This window comes from Ananas comosus, linkage group 12, assembly GCF_001540865.1.
Source record: "Ananas comosus cultivar F153 linkage group 12, ASM154086v1, whole genome shotgun sequence".
Classification (NCBI taxonomy): domain Eukaryota; kingdom Viridiplantae; phylum Streptophyta; class Magnoliopsida; order Poales; family Bromeliaceae; genus Ananas; species Ananas comosus.
The window spans coordinates 9,423,026-9,441,074 of record NC_033632.1 but is presented as its reverse complement, the minus strand read 5'-3'; the positions used below and the strand labels follow the sequence as shown (position 1 = coordinate 9,441,074).

The 18,049-nt window shown below is 36.4% G+C and overlaps 1 protein-coding gene across 1 annotated transcript; it reads left to right on the top strand.

Annotated features, from left to right (window-relative positions):
• Positions 1,471 to 15,655, top strand: LOC109718963 (transcriptional activator DEMETER-like). The gene is made up of 19 exons (XM_020245472.1): positions 1,471 to 1,833; positions 3,335 to 5,821; positions 7,208 to 7,298; positions 7,639 to 9,229; positions 9,994 to 10,073; positions 10,378 to 10,462; positions 10,571 to 10,662; positions 10,747 to 10,815; positions 10,895 to 10,931; positions 11,020 to 11,102; positions 11,622 to 12,074; positions 12,427 to 12,463; positions 12,561 to 12,618; positions 12,715 to 12,854; positions 12,994 to 13,059; positions 13,789 to 13,903; positions 13,990 to 14,028; positions 15,008 to 15,152; positions 15,392 to 15,655. The coding sequence occupies exons 1-19, from the start codon at positions 1,749 to 1,751 to the stop codon at positions 15,465 to 15,467; spliced, it is 5,829 nt and encodes a 1,942-aa protein (XP_020101061.1). The 5' UTR covers positions 1,471 to 1,748; the 3' UTR covers positions 15,468 to 15,655.

Here is an 18,049-nt window from a genome sequence, read left to right as displayed (position 1 = left end):
TAATAAAATAAAAATAGGCTAATTTTCAAGAGGACAAATTAAAGTTTACCAAAAAATTAAGTAAACCTTTTTATTTTAATATAGAAACAAATTTATATTACTAATAGTACCAGTGTTATTATTATTATCAAAAATGAATGAGCAGTTAAAATATATAGTAATTGCTACTTCACTGTTAAATCAAAGTAAATAAATCAAAGTAAAAGCTGTCCCACTCAGTGCCGCTACTAATGTATTTCCGAAATCATCCCCTTGTCGTTTTTGTAGCTTTTAAATAAGGAAAACCTACTCAACTTTTTTCTTTTTTTTCATTTTTTTATTAAATATGAATTTCCGAAAATACCCCTTGAGACATAATCACAATAGATCACATCCTCCTAATTTGGTAGTATCCAAGCCACCCATATATAAAGTTTGAGGAAAATTACTGTCCACGTCACCGTCCATCTCATCTCTACTTTTTGTTTATTTTTCCGTACTTTTTACTTTTATTATATAAAAGGTTCTATGTGGGCAATTATTAACTAGACCTGGTGCACCACATCACTCACGGACTAATTATTTATATATATATATATATATATATATATATATATATATTTAATTTTAATAAAATTAAAAGTAGGTAACTGAATCGAGATGGTATTGCTTGGACTATGCCCACCATATCAGTGTAGACCGACACTCTTATCTGCCGTTCGTCCGTCGATGCTTTCAATCACCGTGCACATGTCGCTGCACAACTTTTTTTTCTATTTTTTTTTATTTAACCGACAATTTGCGGGTGCACAAAACCTGCTTTAAGTACGCTACGGAACAAACTTGTGTCAGAGTTTGTTTCGGAAAAGAACTTCACGTTCCATGCGTGAGGCGGTTAAAAAGATACCTTTTGCAGCACGACTCAGAAACGAGGAAAAGAATCCCGAGGATTTCCTTCGCGTCTTCCGTTTCGCCCACATTTATGACCCCCCACACACTTTTCTCGCGGGCGAGCCCTGAAATTTATTTTTCTTACTGTACGTAGTGCGGAATTAAAAGCGAAGATTAGATTAGATAGGCGGTCGGTGATAAGGCGGTCAACAACCGACGCGACAAACCGTGTCCACACGATAAAATCTTAATTAAATAGCAGATCAACTAGCCGGTCCACAGCTAATCGGTGAACCGGACCACACAATAGCCTCTCAAATTTAAATACACTTGGAGACGGTCTACGACCGACGTGGTGGACTGGGTGCATGGAATGGTGCACAGTAAGGTAGAGTGGAGGAAAGAGTAATGCTACACTCACAACCAGTTTTTACAACTGTCCTAAGGTCCTTCCACGTGGCGAAATATAATTGGTACGTGCCATTAAAAAAAGGAAAAAAATGAAAATAAAAAATAAAACAAAAAATATATATATATAAAAAAAAAAAGTAGTAGCTCTCTCCCCACCCCTCCCCCTCTCTCTCTCTCTCTCTCTCTCTCTTCGGTCACAGCGTAGACGAAGACCCCTCCCCCTCTCTCTCTCTCTTCTCTTCTCTCTCTTCTTTCTCTCTCATCCTCCGTCGACTTCGCGCCCTTTCTCTCTCCTCCGATCGCCGCCGCCGCCGATCGCAGCCGCAGCCGCCGCCGCCACAGTAGCCGCCGCAGCCGCCGCCGCGGGAGGGGGGCGATGGAGCTGGCCTCGGCCTCGGATCCCGCCTCGGCTTCGTAGATCTGGGCGGTTTGGTGAGGGGTTTCGTGGTGGGAGGGGATCTCGGGGAATGGTGAGGGGAGGAAACCCTAATTCGGGGATCGGGGAGGGGTCCCCCCCTATGGGGGAGCATTTCCCCTTCCTGATCTGTGAAGGTGATCGCTGTTTTATTAGTGGTTTTGGTGCTAATTTGGTCTTTTCTCTCAATTTTTCCTTTTCATTTTCCTGTGGAAACCCCTTTCTTTTCTCACTCTCGATTTACGTGACAGTGGATTGGGACTCGTATTTATCTGTTGTAGTTCCCAAAAATGGGGTGTTTTTGGGGGGTAATTGGACCTCAAATTGGTTAAAAATAGGGGTTTTGAGCTTCCACATTTCAGTGTTGAGTTCTCCAATTTGCTTTTGAAAGGTTTTTTAGCTAATTTTTGGTTTCAAATTTTTAGATTCTCGCTGTTGTAGTTTTTATTGCATCAAAAGAAGTTTCTTATTTTCCCAAATTGTTTTATCAAATTAGCCTTAAAAAATACCTTTTTGGGGGGGCAATTAAGCCTCAAATGAGTTAAAAATTAGGGCTTTAAGCTTCTACATTTTAATATTGAGGTTCCCCCTTGTTCCGAAGAGATATTTACAGCTAATTCTTGGTCTTATGTTTGTATATTTCTCTCCGTTGTAGTGCTTATTGCATCAAATTTTTTTTTCAGTTTTTTGAATCCATTTCATGAAATTTTAGAAATTTGGATGAGTTAGAGATGCCAATTTTAATCGATTATGAAAGCTTTTGGTCTTTTTGGTTTTTCTCAGTCTCTCTTTATTTTTTTTTTGTTTTTATTTATTTTATTTTATTTTTGGACTGTACCCTCTTTTCTTTTGGAAACTCCTTTTTTCTCACACCTTATTTATCTAATGCTCTATTTATTTATGATTCTCCCCCCAAAAAAGGTTTTTTTTTTAAAATTTTGATAATTAAACGTCCAGTGAGCTATAAAAAATTGGGGCTTTAAGCTTCCACAAATATTGTTGTCGTTTGCATGCATCCTTTACTTTGTGAGTATACTAATTTTAGGACTCATTTTAAATAGAAAAGTTTTCTAACATTTTTTCAACTTAATTTTACATTTCTTGGTGCACGCTAGTAGAAGCATTTTAAGGTTCTGTGTGTGCTTATCTTTTGTTGTTTTCATATAGAGAACTTGGTGGTTGCAAAGAATCCTCTATAGTAACAATGGTGTTTCTCTTTTAGTCTCTTCTTGGTGGGTTTATTTTTTATTTTTTATTTTTTATTTTGATTAAATTGATGTGTTTATGTGGTTCAAATTGCGCATTGTTGTGAACATGGGTTAAAGATAATTATAGCATGCATGTAACACAGAGATGGGGAAGAGTATGCTTTTACATGGACCAAAGTGTAGAATCCAAACTGATTTATAGTTTGCTTGGCGATGCAATATCCATTATAGAAAAACTGTTCTCATGCAATTTGTAAGGGCGTGCATGAAGCTGAAACCGTCTATATAACGAATTTTATTTTGTCTGTGGATCTTTTCTTTAGTTCCTATTGGTATCAGTTGTTGTTGTTGTTGTTGTTGTTGTTGTTATCGTTCAGTTGTTGTTTTCATTCTGATTTTTGAAGTTGATTAATCTCGTGAATCTTTGCAGGTGAAACTCCATTTTCTTTTCTGCCGCATTTTAATTCTGTGCAAGAGAAGGCAGTAAGCAAGGTCATGAGTGGAAATCTACCTTTCCTGCCCACCCCTATGCCTTTCGAGAGGAATATTTCGCTGCAAGATCGGCTACCTCCTGAAGTGATCGATTTAGTCGATGATGAAGAAGATGAAAGAGCTGCTCAAGAGGATGTGGCGGGAAAGTGGCAACCTCTGATGCAAAACAATATCGATCTTGGTTTATTGAACAACGTAGTGCTGTCGCAAATGCAGTCTTCTCAACAGCCTGTCGAAGACCACATCGACCTGGATTTATTGAATAATGCAATGCTTTCTCAAATGGGTTCTTTGGAACAAACCGTCCAAAAGGATATGGATACGGGTTTATTGAATAATGTGGTGCTATCTCAAATGGGGTTTAATGAACAACCTCAGAGTAGTATGAATAAAAATATATACTCCGAGGATGTATCGACTCAGCAAGTGGTCATTAACGACGCAGGCAAGGGTGAAAACCAAGGTATAGACTTGAACAAGACACCTCAGCAAGCTCCCCGAAGGAAAAAACACAGGCCGAAGGTCATAAAAGAGGGCAAGCCGAAGACTCCCAAGACAGTAACCCCTAAGCTGCCCAAGAATAAGGAAGAGAATCCTTCTGGTAAGCGGAAGTATGTGCGGAAGAAGAAAGAGCCCTCAAACCCTTCTGTTGATCCGCCTGCCTCAGGTGAGTTGCGTGATCCGCGCGGTGTACCTGGTGATAAGCCCGTTAGACGGCGTCTAAACTTTGATAACGAAGTTACTCCGGCGAGCAATGAAAAGATTACTAGCAGTGAGAAAGTTGGCCAAGACCGAGAAGTATTCTGTGTGGCCGCTAGCACTGGTTCGAATGGGGTGGTGGCGGACAATTTGCCAAATGGAAGGGAATTTGATCTCAACAACTCAATCAATCAGATGCCGAATGAGTCTGTAACTTCTCATGGAAGCTATCATCCAACTTGCAGCATGGAAGCGACAAGAATTAATCATATGCTAAATGAGTATAGATGGGTGCATATGGGGAATCCTGTAACGCCACCTCAATATCCTAGAAGAGAAGTACCAAAGGAAAATTTGAACGAACTGCTGAGGATACCCCGTGAAACTGGCTTAAACCACCTCGACTCATACGGCATGTTGAATTTGCAAATGAAAGGAACAAAGCGAGAGCATAATCTTGTTGGTGGTACTCAAGTTTCCTCATCGAGTGTAAATATTGGCCAAGCCTACTCCGATAGAGGCGTGGTAAATAGCCATCCCGATACTAGCGGACAAGATCCTTATCTGCCTGATAGCCACAAGAAGAAGAGAATGGAGAATGACCATAACAGTCAAAATGGGTTCCTGCCAAATGCTTATTCTCCTCCTCCTCCGGTTGCAGGTTCACCTTTTTCTAATTGGAAAGCAAATCAGGTATTGTTGTGTAATTCTGATGGGATTAATTGTGATTCTGCACATCGGTTGATGACTCTTCAAATAAAGAGAGGATTAGACCATACAGGAAGTGGCATGCATAATAGATCGAACATGCCGCCAACTCCTGGCCATAATCATACCCATACAAGTGTTGCCAGAGAGTATACTCATATCGTTAGAGCTCAATACGCCACAAACATACCAAATTATGGGCATAAGCAAACCCCTGCAAATGTCACCAGAGACTATAACCATATCAGTACACCTGAACACGCCATGGAGATGCCACATCCTGGGCACAATCAAACCCCAACAAGTGCTGCCAGAGTTTACAGCCATATTGCTACTCCTGAATATGCTGTGAATACGCCAATTTGTGGTCATAATCAAACCCCTGTAAGTGCCAACAAAGGCTCTGATCATCTTGCTACACCCCAGAAGCGGTTTGACTATATTAATAACAGATTGCATAGTCCTATAACACCATTCAGAAGGAACAATGATTCGCAAAGCGAGGTTTATCAACAACCTCAGGCAACCCCTGAAACCATTTCTGGAAAAGCTAGTGAAAGTTCGAAAAGAAAAGGGCGTCCGAAGAGAGGAAAAGTTTCTCCTACCAATCCCTCATCATCAAAAACTGGTCATGAAGGCTCAGGGAAATATGAGAATATTATCTCAAGTAGCTATGATCCAAAGGATCCTTTAGATGTTATAATCCATAGGTTGCGATGCCTAGACATCAACCGGGTCACTGAAAATGATTGTGTTGCAGCTCAAGAACAGATGGCCCTTGTTCCATACGAAGGAGGACAAGGGACGATTGTCCCATACAATTTTGAATTGGTGAAGAAAAGGCGATCTAGAGCAAAGGTTGATTTGGATGCGGAGACGAATCGGGTGTGGAGGCTATTGATGTTGAAAGAAGGAAGTGAAGCCGAAGGAGTGGATAAAGAGAAGTGGTGGGAAGAAGAAAGGCGTATTTTCCGCGGACGAGTCGATTCATTCATTGCTCGGATGCATCTCGTTCAAGGTAATATTTGACTCTGTTAAAGATTTTATTCTTGCCTATGTGATTCTCTATAGAATCTCGAGCTCTACCTTTTATGTTACTTTGGAAGGCTAAATACAGGATCTCCTCTGTAAATATCGTGATTTGCACTTCACCTCCCTCGACAATCAAAATCTAGAGTTAATCCCTTAGACTATTAAATAGTAGCCCTCTATCCACTTATACAGTGGCTACAGTGTAGGATTTATTCTAAATTACGATGAAGCTTTTGACTAATGGAGGTGTAAAGTTTCTCATGTGATATTCTCAAGTGGGTTTTCAATATTTTAGCTTTACTGCAAACCAACTGAATTCAGATACTTTGCAAACTCACAGACTAAAATAATGAGTCTTAATTTTCTGTTGCAAACTGATAATTATTTTAGCAATTTTTTTTTAAGAAGTTTTCTGCATTTTAGCATAGTCAAACTGTCAATTATTTGTTTCTGTCTTTCCTAATTAGTAAGTTTCTAGAACAAAGAAAGGTTGATTTTCAGTTTAGAGAAAGATTAGCAACATTAACTACTTGCATAGCTTTTTTCAGACCTGAAAAGGCACCATATTTAATTAAGTTTAGTGATTCTTAGATTGAACGTTTCCCATTTCCTAGGTTAAAAATTCAGGAAATGTTATACTTCAAGATGGTTAGTTTCAATTTTAGTCTAGAGAAGCAATTTAAAGTAAAATAGAGTTCTGCAAGTTGACCTGACTGATGGTTTCTTCTTAGCAGGTAAAACAGTAGACTAATCAATTTCTTCTCTTTAAGATCCTAGTGCTGTTGCAGTTCCATAGGCTTCTACATACATTACAGTTGTAAATATTTTCCAAAAACAAATACTATTGTGCTCGCATTTTATTTCTCATATGTTTGTCTCTGTATAAATGCGAAAAATGGATACATGCCAGATGCAACTAATGACTTCACACTTGAATAGATATGACCTAATTGTGATGTTGGAAGGTGTATAATAGAGTTGAATTTGGATACTATCTTATTGTGATATTGACAAGCATATAATAGAGTTGAATTTAACACCATCAGCTACAATATGCACCCTAATTAACTCCAAAGTGCACTTTAAATCAAATGCAGAGCCTTGTTATGTAACTTGATTAAGAAACTCTCATACAACATAATTAAAAGTTCTACAGTGATTGCAATACCAGACAGATATGGCAGAATACTCCAACAATTACTTACTACAAGATTTTGTGCCTGAAAATATGGATGACCACTCCTGCAATAAGCGATATTATAAATTTTCCGCTTTCTTCTCATTTTCCTCGTTTCTTTCCTTTTGTACTTCTTTGTAACATTCTACAAGCATTTTTGGCATAACTTCCTTCAAAATGCAATTGCTTTTACAGGGGATAGACGTTTTTCTCAGTGGAAAGGATCAGTTGTGGATTCCGTTGTTGGTGTCTTTCTTACTCAGAATGTTTCTGACCATCTATCAAGGTGAGATCAAATTTCTATCAGCAGGCTTATTACGTATCATTTATTCTAAATAGATTACATTTAGTAATCATTACAGGATCAGTCGCATTAATCCTGTATTATGTGCGAGATTGTGCGAATAACCCTGCAGAGTTGGTATTTGTGCATGTACCCTGAAACCCTTGCTTCTTTGTGTGCATGCCACTGTCAGGGGCATTGATTCAAATAAACATGGTTTTCAAGGACACAAATGCAAAAACAATCTTTTGAAGGGTATTTTTGTAATTTTACATATTTGTAGAGTAATGCTCTTTGACAGTTCTAATTATCTTACTCGATGTTTATTTATAACTTTTAACAGCTCCGCCTTTATGGCCCTTGCTGCAAAATACCCAGTAAAATCACAAAATGACATTGAGAAACCCAGAACTGAAATGACAACAACTACTCATTTAGAACAGCCAGGTAGTAGGTGCATAGTATCCTTCGATGATGATCCACCTAAATGGCAAGAAAGTATTGTAATCAAAGAGGTGGAGGAAAAGAATTCTCTAGTTATCATAGAAGAAAAAGAAGGTGGCAATTGTAACGAATCACTAGGGAGCAATACTGGAGATAGCACAGTGGAATATTCGAAAGGAAAAGGTTGTGCTAATATAGGTCATGAATCACCTGATAGTAGCACAAGCGATAAGTCGGCGGAGGATGTGGTTTCATCCCAAAACTCTGTTGTTTCATCGCAAAACTCAGTTAATTCGAATGAGTTGAATAACTTTGGAGTACAGGAGTTGATGTTCAGGAGAGTAAGTAACGGCACAGACAGCTCAACTCCGTTCATGGATCTTTTGCGGGTGGCAGAAATGAGAAACCAGAATGGTGAAAGGATACCAACATCGGAATCTCATGGTGGAGTTGATCTTTCCCCTCAAAATGGAATTGAGAATAATTCATTAATTCTGGATCAATTGAATAATGATAATCTCAGCATTGTGAGCCCATCTGTAAATACTTATTCTTATTCCTATCTCCAGAATAAGCAGCAGCATGATTCGATAAATGCTTCATATTTTCCTCACCTGCAAACAATATTTAATTCGAAATTAGCTGGAACGAATGGTGCCGATGCCAGCACGTTGTTGTTACAAGCTAAGAATAGATGTGGAATAAATGGTGTCAATGCCAAGAGTGTACTGTTACCAGGTGAGAATAGATTTTATCCTCCCTCGCCTGCTCCTGGCATACCCGTCAAGAATAAAACCCAAATGCTGGAAACATTGGGCAATCATTCTGTATACAAGCAAGATAATTTTGATTATCAGACAAGAGTGTCTTCGGATTCGCAAGCTGTTCCCAAATCTGATTTGGATTTGCCAATAAGAAGCAAGCAGCATATGCAACCTTTGAATAGCTCAGAGGCAGAGACTTGCACCGCGAATCATTTATGTTGTAACAATAGTAATAATGATAATAACCTGTCGAAGGATAAATTTGATGCTCAATTAGGTGAGCACATGGTACAAAAGTTCCAGCGGAGCGAGAACAAAGAACAATCACAAATTGGTTACACTCAAAATGCAGGTAAGTTTCAAGTTCCAATGAAGAATTATGGCAATCAGCTGAGCTCTTCAAACATAGATAATACGAGTACGCCACATGGCCTGGAGGGGCTCGAGTCGAAATCAAAAGATAAGACTAATAGTGCTCAGAAGTTTGCACCTGAAAAGGACAATGATGGATTAAAGCCAAAGAAGGCGACAAAATCAGAAAAAAAGAAGAGCTATGACTGGGATAATTTGCGAAAGGAAACACTTAAAAATGCTGCCAAAAGGGAGAGGACTCAGAATACAATGGACTCGCTTGATTGGGAAGCAGTGAGGTCTGCAAATGTCAAAGAGATTTCTGACGTCATCAGAGAGCGAGGCATGAATAATCTGCTGGCGGAGAGGATTAAGGTATGCGTGGCTGGAATCATAATTCTAATGGTAATCTTTTAAAAGTTAAGAGATCCTTAAACTACAGGCCATTTAAATATATATACAACTCATGTTTATCTATATTGGTTGACACACCCTCTACTTTTGCTCCGATTGATTTGAGTACTTACCTTCAGTTCACTTAAATTGGGGATGCAATGAATTTAGAGATGGTTCTGTTTGAAAGAATCCTCAATTTAACTGAGGGAAGTAATTCAAACGAAAATGAAATCAAGTTTGTGGGGTTGAGTCAATCGAAAAAAAAGGAGAACAACTTGGGTCTCCTATAACTGAGCTGGTTTCCACATTTTTGCACGAGTTTTGCGATTCTGAACTACTGCATAGCCTTTATAAGGGAATATATGTCCCCCAGTTTCATATGTATATAGTAGATATAGGCAATTTGAAATGTTCTGGCAGTACCTCGTGAAACATTCTCTGATTAAAGGGGTGCTTGGATTGACATAATTGTAGTTTGATTGAAAATCAAGTTCGATGAGAGTAAAAATATTTGTCATCAACTAGTAAAATATCAAGGAGATTCATCAGCAGGTAAGATGACTTGTACATCATTTCAAAGGGGAGTCTTCATGATAGATGACAAGATTAATGTTTCTACTCTCAGTAAACATGTTTACGGCCGAATTGCAACATCGTCAATCTGAGCTTTTCCTTGGCCATTTTTGCTTGGTTGAGAGGCAAGGGCAATATACAAAAAATGCTTTTTTTTTTTTTGTCTGCAGGATTTTCTGGACAGACTAGTCAGAGACCATGGAAGCGTTGACCTCGAGTGGTTACGAGATGTTGATCCAGACAAAGCAAAGTAAGACCTAAACTATGCTTTGCAAAGATTGTTTAACTTTTTTTGTTTCCAGGAACATAGGCCACCTAGGAATGTATTGAAATAAAAAAGAAATAAAAGAGCGTGTTCATATGCTAAAATTTACTTTTTCGATATAATGAATACTTGCATTCTATAGTACAATAACATGAAATTGATAGATCCAAAGAATGCGAGATAGACTAGTTCGTATGCTTATCTGATTATGGATATCGCAGTAGGAATTTCAATTGTGCTGTGCTTTAATGGCTGTGACTTGTGACATGCATTTATTCTCTACTTTCAGGGATTATCTGCTAAGCGTACGAGGACTGGGACTAAAAAGTGTCGAGTGTGTTCGTCTTTTGACTCTTCACCATCTAGCTTTTCCAGTATGCTTTCTCTCCTCGTACACAAAAAAAAAAAAAAAGAAGGAAAAATATTCTGCTTGTGACATGCATTCTAACTGCAACAAATTTATTTTCCTTTGCATTGCCAAGGTCGACACAAATGTTGGCCGCATATGTGTAAGACTTGGATGGGTCCCGCTTCAACCCCTTCCCGAGTCCCTTCAATTACATCTATTAGAGCTGTGAGTACATATATTTCAAGTTCACTAGAGCAAATAGCATAGTTCAACATGTCACAAGACATTTTCTACAAATTTCATTTGAAGGTATCCTATATTGGAGACAATTCAGAAGTACCTTTGGCCTCGACTGTGTAAGCTCGATCAGCGGACATTGTAAGTTCAAGAAATCTATCCATATACTTCGTATCACAGCTTTATGGACATGGATTTCTAACCAAATGTTTCGTTTCAGGTATGAACTGCATTACCAAATGATAACATTTGGAAAGGTAATAATTCCTATACTTTTTGATAAGCGGATAACATGCACAACTGTTTGTTTTAAATGATTGATCTTAATGTTTTGACTTTTGACAGGTTTTCTGTACAAAGAGTAAGCCTAATTGCAATGCGTGCCCAATGAGAGCAGAGTGCAAGCACTTTGCTAGTGCATTCGCGAGGTAACGTCAAATTCTTTTCATATACTAATTTGCAACGACATTCTAATACTTGCTTTTCATAAACTAATTTACAACGACATTCTAATACTTGCATGTATATCACTTATGCCGAGATCTATTGGAAATTGGATGAAAGAATATTGAGCTATTATCAATTACATAAACTGTATACCCTTCAGAAATGACATTAAGAAAGAACAAAGAATAAATTAAGTTTGGCACTATGTTCAATATTATAACTTTCGACTATTATAGACACTTAAATTTATCTTGAGGCAAAGGAAATTTTCAGCATGATCAAGTCTACAACAACAGAAATGGGGCAAATATAGGAAAAAGTTATCAATTCTGTGCGTTTGAAACTCGAAAAATATGTAATTCAGATGATCACCTTCATGCTTCAACCCTGAAGACAAATTCTTACATAAGTACAATCACAAGTGTATGATGGATCTCACAGATGCCCAGAACTAGAAATCATGATTGACTAAAATGCTTGTTTTTATGAATATTTTGCAGTGCAAGGCTCGCTCTTCCTGGACCCGAAGAAAAAAGTATTATAAGCTCAACAGTCCCCATAACTTCCGAAAATTTCACTCCCAATATTCTCAACTTGACACCCCCCTTTCCTCAACTTGAGGGGAGCACGTTGTCACAAGAACCAACTACAATTACTGCTGTTAAAAATAATGAGCCAATCATTGAAGAGCCAGCAACACCAGAAAACATATGCCCAGAAATCGAGGAAAGCGCAATTGAAGAAGCTTTTCTTGAAGACCCTGATGAGATTCCTACCATCAAGTTGAATTTTGAGGAGTTCACACAGAATTTGCAAAATTACATGCAAGCAAACAACATGGAGCTTCAAGAAGCAGATATGTCTAAGGCTTTGGTTGCATTAACTCCAGAGGCGGCTTCCATACCAATGCCCAAGCTCAAGAACATCAGCCGCCTAAGGACTGAGCATCAAGTGTATGTGAACACTCACAAAACTAATCATTTTCCTGTATGTATCCCTGCAAATATGCGAGTTTGCAAGAATACTCTCCCATGTTGGTATTTGCATCTGTGCCCATAAAAATGTATTTATTTGAGTTTATGCCCCTGCTATGGGCAAATGGATTCCCTTTATACAAATGAGATTTTCTGGAGTACACGCACAAATACCAGTTTTGCAAGAGTATATATGCGAAAACTCGACAGTAGACCTTATTTTCCAAAAAAAAAACTACAAATTGAAATTGATCCTCTGGAGAAGTTAAATAATATTAGGCTTCTAGCATTGTGTTTTATCTTTATCTAAATTTACTTTTCGTCATTGCAGCTATGAACTTCCGGATTCTCATCCTCTGCTACAAGGAGTAAGTTGTTCGCCTATCAGATTGTAATACATTCTTTATTAGGATGAATTCTTCGTGCTAATTAGTATTATTTTTTCCTTTACTCCTATATATACAGTTGGAGCAACGAGAGCCTGATGATCCTTGCCCATATCTACTAGCCATATGGACTCCAGGCATGATAAATATTAAAAGAGTATCTTATTTAACATTTATCTTCTTTAAACTACACACTATTTTCGCTGATGACAAGTGTCAAATGTGAAATTTAGGTGAAACCGCACAATCAATAGAAGCACCAATGGCATTCTGCAGCTCCCAAGAAACTGGTCAGCTATGTAACAATGTGACGTGCTTTAATTGCAATAGTATACGAGAAGCGCAGGCTCAAACAGTCAGAGGCACACTTCTGGTTCGCCATTTTAAGCTTTTATTTTGTAAATTTTGGATCATACTAATATTTGTCAAAAGAAAGGCTAAAATGAATAGTTTATAATTTCTCGGCCATATTGGTTGAAATTTTCACTAATGCCAAATATTTCAATAAACAGATACCATGTCGAACGGCGATGAGAGGAAGCTTTCCACTCAATGGGACTTATTTTCAAGTCAACGAGGTAACAACTCACAACAGTATTGAGTTTCTCAATGGTCTTTTGCTAATAATATAGTTTCGAGATAAACTTAATTTCTTGCGTACATAACCTTGTGCTCACAAAATGTCCCTCTTAGAAAGGACCACTTGGTGAAATTAAGGGGTATACTTGGAGATTCAGATTTCACAGGGTATATCTATACTTATAAATACATGATTTCTCATATATATATATATATATATATATATATATATATATATAAGAACTAGGCTGGAATACTATTAATAGCACCAAGCTATTGGTGCTATTAGTTTTTTAGCTCTTGGATTGAGAAATATGTAGTTAGGATGATGTGGGCCCTCTAGGGTTGAGTAAGTGGTTGGTTGAATAATATAATCTAACGGGTAAAAATAATCAAAGAGTTAAATCTAACGGTGGAAAACTTGATAGCACCAAATCCTTGGTGCTATCGATAGTATCCCAGCCGGACTTATATATAAAATTAAATATGCAAAAGACTATTATTTCCAGTGATGGAAAAGCATAGCGAATAGTTCTTCATATATAAAATTAAATATGCAAAAGACTATTATTTCCAGTGATGAAAAAGCATAGCGAATAGTTCTTCATATATAAAATTAAATATGCAAAAGACTATTATTTCCAGTGATGAAAAAGCATAGCGAATAGTTCTTCTAAAGCCTTCTGATCTTTCACACTTTACTTCTAATTAAAGTGGCTTGAATGCAGGTATTTGCAGATCATGATACTAGCCGAACCCCAGTCGACGTCCCCAGAAATTGGATATGGAACCTTCCAAGGCGAACAGTTTATTTTGGAACCTCAATACCGACTATATTTAAAGGTACTAAGATGATAATTGAATCATGGATGTAAATTTCTGCGAGTATTGAAGAAAATGCTGATAGGCTTGCTCATGTGGTTTATTAGGTCTAACAACTGAAGGTATACAGCACTGCTTCTGGAGAGGTACGCAACGGCAAACTGGTGGAATCAGTTTATTTTCTCTCAATAAATAATAAAAATTGTCTCCCAAAGTAGAAAAGATGGCAAAAAAGAGAAACAAAGTAGTATGTAGAAATTGAATGGCAGAGATATCTTAATAATCCACACTACATAACAGTGTTGGGGGAAAACAGAACAACAAGGGGTTGGCACTAAGAATTAGACTTCGAACCGAACTCAATGTGAAATCCATTGCATGCTCAAAGAGAATGTACAGATATTCAGGATAGAACAGCATAAATTAGAGCATAGCATCATGGGGGAGGTAGATGGCTTAAATTTGGGATTTCGCTATATACTACTCTTTTTCATGGCATAATTGCAATGGGCATTTACTCCAGTTTTAATGCTAAATAGATAAATAAAATGTAGGAGAATGGTGAGTGTCACTTTACCATGTATCTCATATGAGGCTCGAGTAATAGTGGCTTCTTTTCTCATTTCTGGGTGTTGCAGTGCCCGTGTTCCTGCAAAAACAAAAAAAAAAAAGGAATGCTTTTCCAAATGTCTTTAGGCAAAATAAACATGTATGACACTAGAAACAGAAAATGAGAAGCATATGTTATCGAGTTACTGATTCTCTTGCATAATCGTTTAGGTAGAATTTGAAGAGGATTGTATAAAGAACCATGATTGTTAATCTATTTCCTTTTTCTTTTCTTGGGCTGATTGCAAATTTAGTCCCTGGAGTTTAAATTGATTTCCATCTTTTGTCCTTGCAGCTACATTTGTAGCAATTTAGTCCACAATCTTTGCAGCCCACAATAGTTAAATTCTTATGTTAGTCTCCAGTCTGAAAAATGAGCAAACTCCACATACTAAATTTTCTAATCTAATCTTTCCTTTATATAATTTAAGGAGCTGTTGTAGTTTAACTATACTTTTCTACTCTTAAAGTTCTTGTCAGAGTAAATTTAAAATGAAAAAGAAATTTACTTTGCAGGATTTGTTTGTGTGAGGGGATTCGACAGAACTACAAGGGCGCCGAGACCTCTTTATGCAAGGCTTCATTTTCCAGCAAGCAAAGTACCAAGGACCAAAAGGCCGGCAGCTGCGCCGGCAGCTGCAGCAGCGGCACCAAGAGAAGAGTAGGAGGCCTTCCAATAAAGAAAACAAAAAAGAACACCCNTCCCCAAAAAAAAAAAAAATCCAATATGAGCTAACCTGAAAGGATCGATCGCCTGACCGAGAAATTCTCCGAGCTAATCGAACATTTTCTAGCTGCCGATTCGCTACAAACGGCGATAGGCAGTTGGGAATGCTGTTGTTTGATTTGTAAAAAGAGGAATTGATGAGAAATTTAATTTAATTTTTCTTTTCATAACAGGTGGGGCAGATTTTTCCTGTTACACCATCAATTCAATTCTCATAGAAGGGAGGAAGTGCAAAAAGAGAATGAATGAATCAGGGTTTTTAATTTTTAGCTTGTTATTGTAGGATTCAGTTGAGGTTTCCTTTGTATAATGGCCTCCCCATTTAGGTCAATGTATCAGCTAAAATCATCAATTTGTTTCCATTGTTCTCTTGAGTAGTAGGAATGCCGTTCCTGATTTCTCTCTCCTTCTAATGACAAGTTTTTATTCTTCCATCATTGAACTGAGCTTGTGATTTTTACCACCCCACCGCTAGATCGGTTGATAGGTATTTCCTGTTTGGAATGTGCGCGTGTGCTGCATACGGGCTCCTGAGAAGAGCAGCATTAGATTGTGGTGTTGAGAACTGCTGATTGAAGTCATTCGAATTTTATACTTATTTTGACAGGAAAAGAAACAAAATTGCATATGTTCCTGCACTCAAAGAGTAAGATTTAGAAACAAAGTACCCAGGAAATTAAAAAGTATTATAATAATATAGAATATTTCAAGAAGCATTAATAACTTTTTCTGCAATATCCTCCTCCTCAACAACATTTTTGCCCCATCAAAATCAAAGTTTCCAAAATGCTAATTTTAGCATCTCACCAATACCAAAATATATAAAAGATAAAAATGACATGCAGCGACTGTTTCAGAAGCGAAGCCAAACAAGAAGTATTGATCAGAAATTTGAAAGATAAAACACAGCTTCCAAGGCATTTACTCTCACCAAGAAACATCAATAAGAAAGGCAAAAATTGGAAAAAAAAAAAAAAAAAAGCTAAAAAAGAAAAGAAGCATTAACATGTTTAAACATCCTCGATACTAACAAACAATTCATTCACACAATATATACGTACAAACCTACAAATCATAAATATTGGTGTGTGTGTGTGTGTGTGTGTGTGTGTGTGTGTGTGTGTGTGTGTGTATCTTGAGTTGTTCCTTGAGTTGTTCCTATGTATGCAGAAGCACTAACCTGATCAAAAAAGCTTGGAGGAGAAGCAAATATATATATATATATATATATATATATATAGGCTGGAATACTATTAATAGTAAAACGCTCTTTTTGCTATCAAGTTTTTAACCCTTGGATGAAAAATTGTAGGGTCAAGATGATATTAGTCAGTTAGAGTTGAGTAATCCCCCTAGGGTTGAGTGGTCCCCACTGGGTTATAGTATTTAATCCAATGAATAGAAATAATGAAAAGAGTTGATCCAAAGGCTAAAAAACTGGTAGCAACAATGGGATTTTGCTACTAATAGTAGCCCAGTCCAACTCTCTCTCTCTCTCTCTCTCTCTATATATATAGAGGGGGAATCAGAGGTTGATGAGAGAGAGGAGAGAGGGAGAGAAGTGGGGAAATTAAATTTTAAAATAAAAATTCAACATTGAAATTAGAATATTTATTTAAATTTGAATTTATAATATAGTAATTTATTCTTTCATCTTAAATTTTGAAATCAAATATGAATTTCCAATTTGAATTAGTATTTAAATTAAAATTAAAATTTGAGTTTAAATCACAATTTGAATTGAACATTTGAATTTATAATTCATAATTCAAATTCAAACTGAAACTCATTATTGAAATTGAATATAAATAGCAAATTTAAATTTGAATTTGAATTTGAAGTTGAACTTGAAATTTTAAGTTTTAAATTTAAATTTCAGTTAATAATTTGAATTAATAGTTGGAACAATTTGAATTCAAAGTTCAAATTGAAGTTCTTAGCTAAAAATAATTTAATTAAAATTTAAAATTTAAAATTTAAATTTAAATTTAGATTATAGAGTTCAAATTTAAATAAAAATAAAAATTTAAAAATAAATTTAAATATAAAGTCACAAATTTGAATTTAAAATTTTATGTTGAATTTTAATTTACAAATAAAATTCAGAATGTGATCATGATTTTAATTCAAATTTAAAATAAATTTTAATTTTAATTTTCAACTATGCCTGTACGTGAACTTTGTGTGTTTTATATTTAAATCAGGGTGAATCATTTGTGTTATTTGAGTTTGATATTCTTCTTTTATTTAGTTGTGCAATTTTTATCATGATTTTTTTTTTTTGAGTTTTAGTTGTCAACTAATTCACCCCCCTTTTAGTTGCCTTTGATCTTTCAAAGTGGAGGTCTAATGTAACTTGAGTTATATTATTTTTTGACTTACATCGAACACCAAAAGTAATAAAATTTGGGTTCCACCTCTCTACTTACACTAAAACAAATAGCCCATAGTGTTATAAGACTTATTTGTGATTTGGCGTCTTATTTAAAAGATATTTTTATACTTTACCTTTGATATTAATAAAACTTTTTGTTCCAATTTTGTTTATGGGCATAAATTAGTGGCCAAACCATATAAATCTTGATGGACTCTTTCCTTTCCTTTCGTGCAATAACTTTTTTGATATATTTTATGGCTATTTGTTCTAGCAAAAATAGTTCTCCATTTAACCAACTGTATATTGATGACTTTAGTTTTGCATATGTTTGCAAAGTAAAATAAGTTAAACAACTACTAATAAAATATGCCACAGTAAAATTAAAATAAAAGAATAAAATATAATATACCTTCGCCCAATTATTATAAACATACCTCTTATACATAATTGTCTT

What these genes read in the sequence shown, in the direction of transcription:
- LOC109718963 (XM_020245472.1), top strand. Translation starts at nt 1,749, where the DNA reads ATGGTGAGGGGAGGAAACCCTAATTCGGGGATCGGGGAGGGGTCCCCC. An exon ending in TCGGATGCATCTCGTTCAAG is followed by an intron (nt 5,822 to 7,207) that starts GTAATATTTGAC and finishes TTGCTTTTACAG; the next exon opens with GGGATAGACGTTTTTCTCAG. An exon ending in AAATGATAACATTTGGAAAG is followed by an intron (nt 10,932 to 11,019) that starts GTAATAATTCCT and finishes GACTTTTGACAG; the next exon opens with GTTTTCTGTACAAAGAGTAA.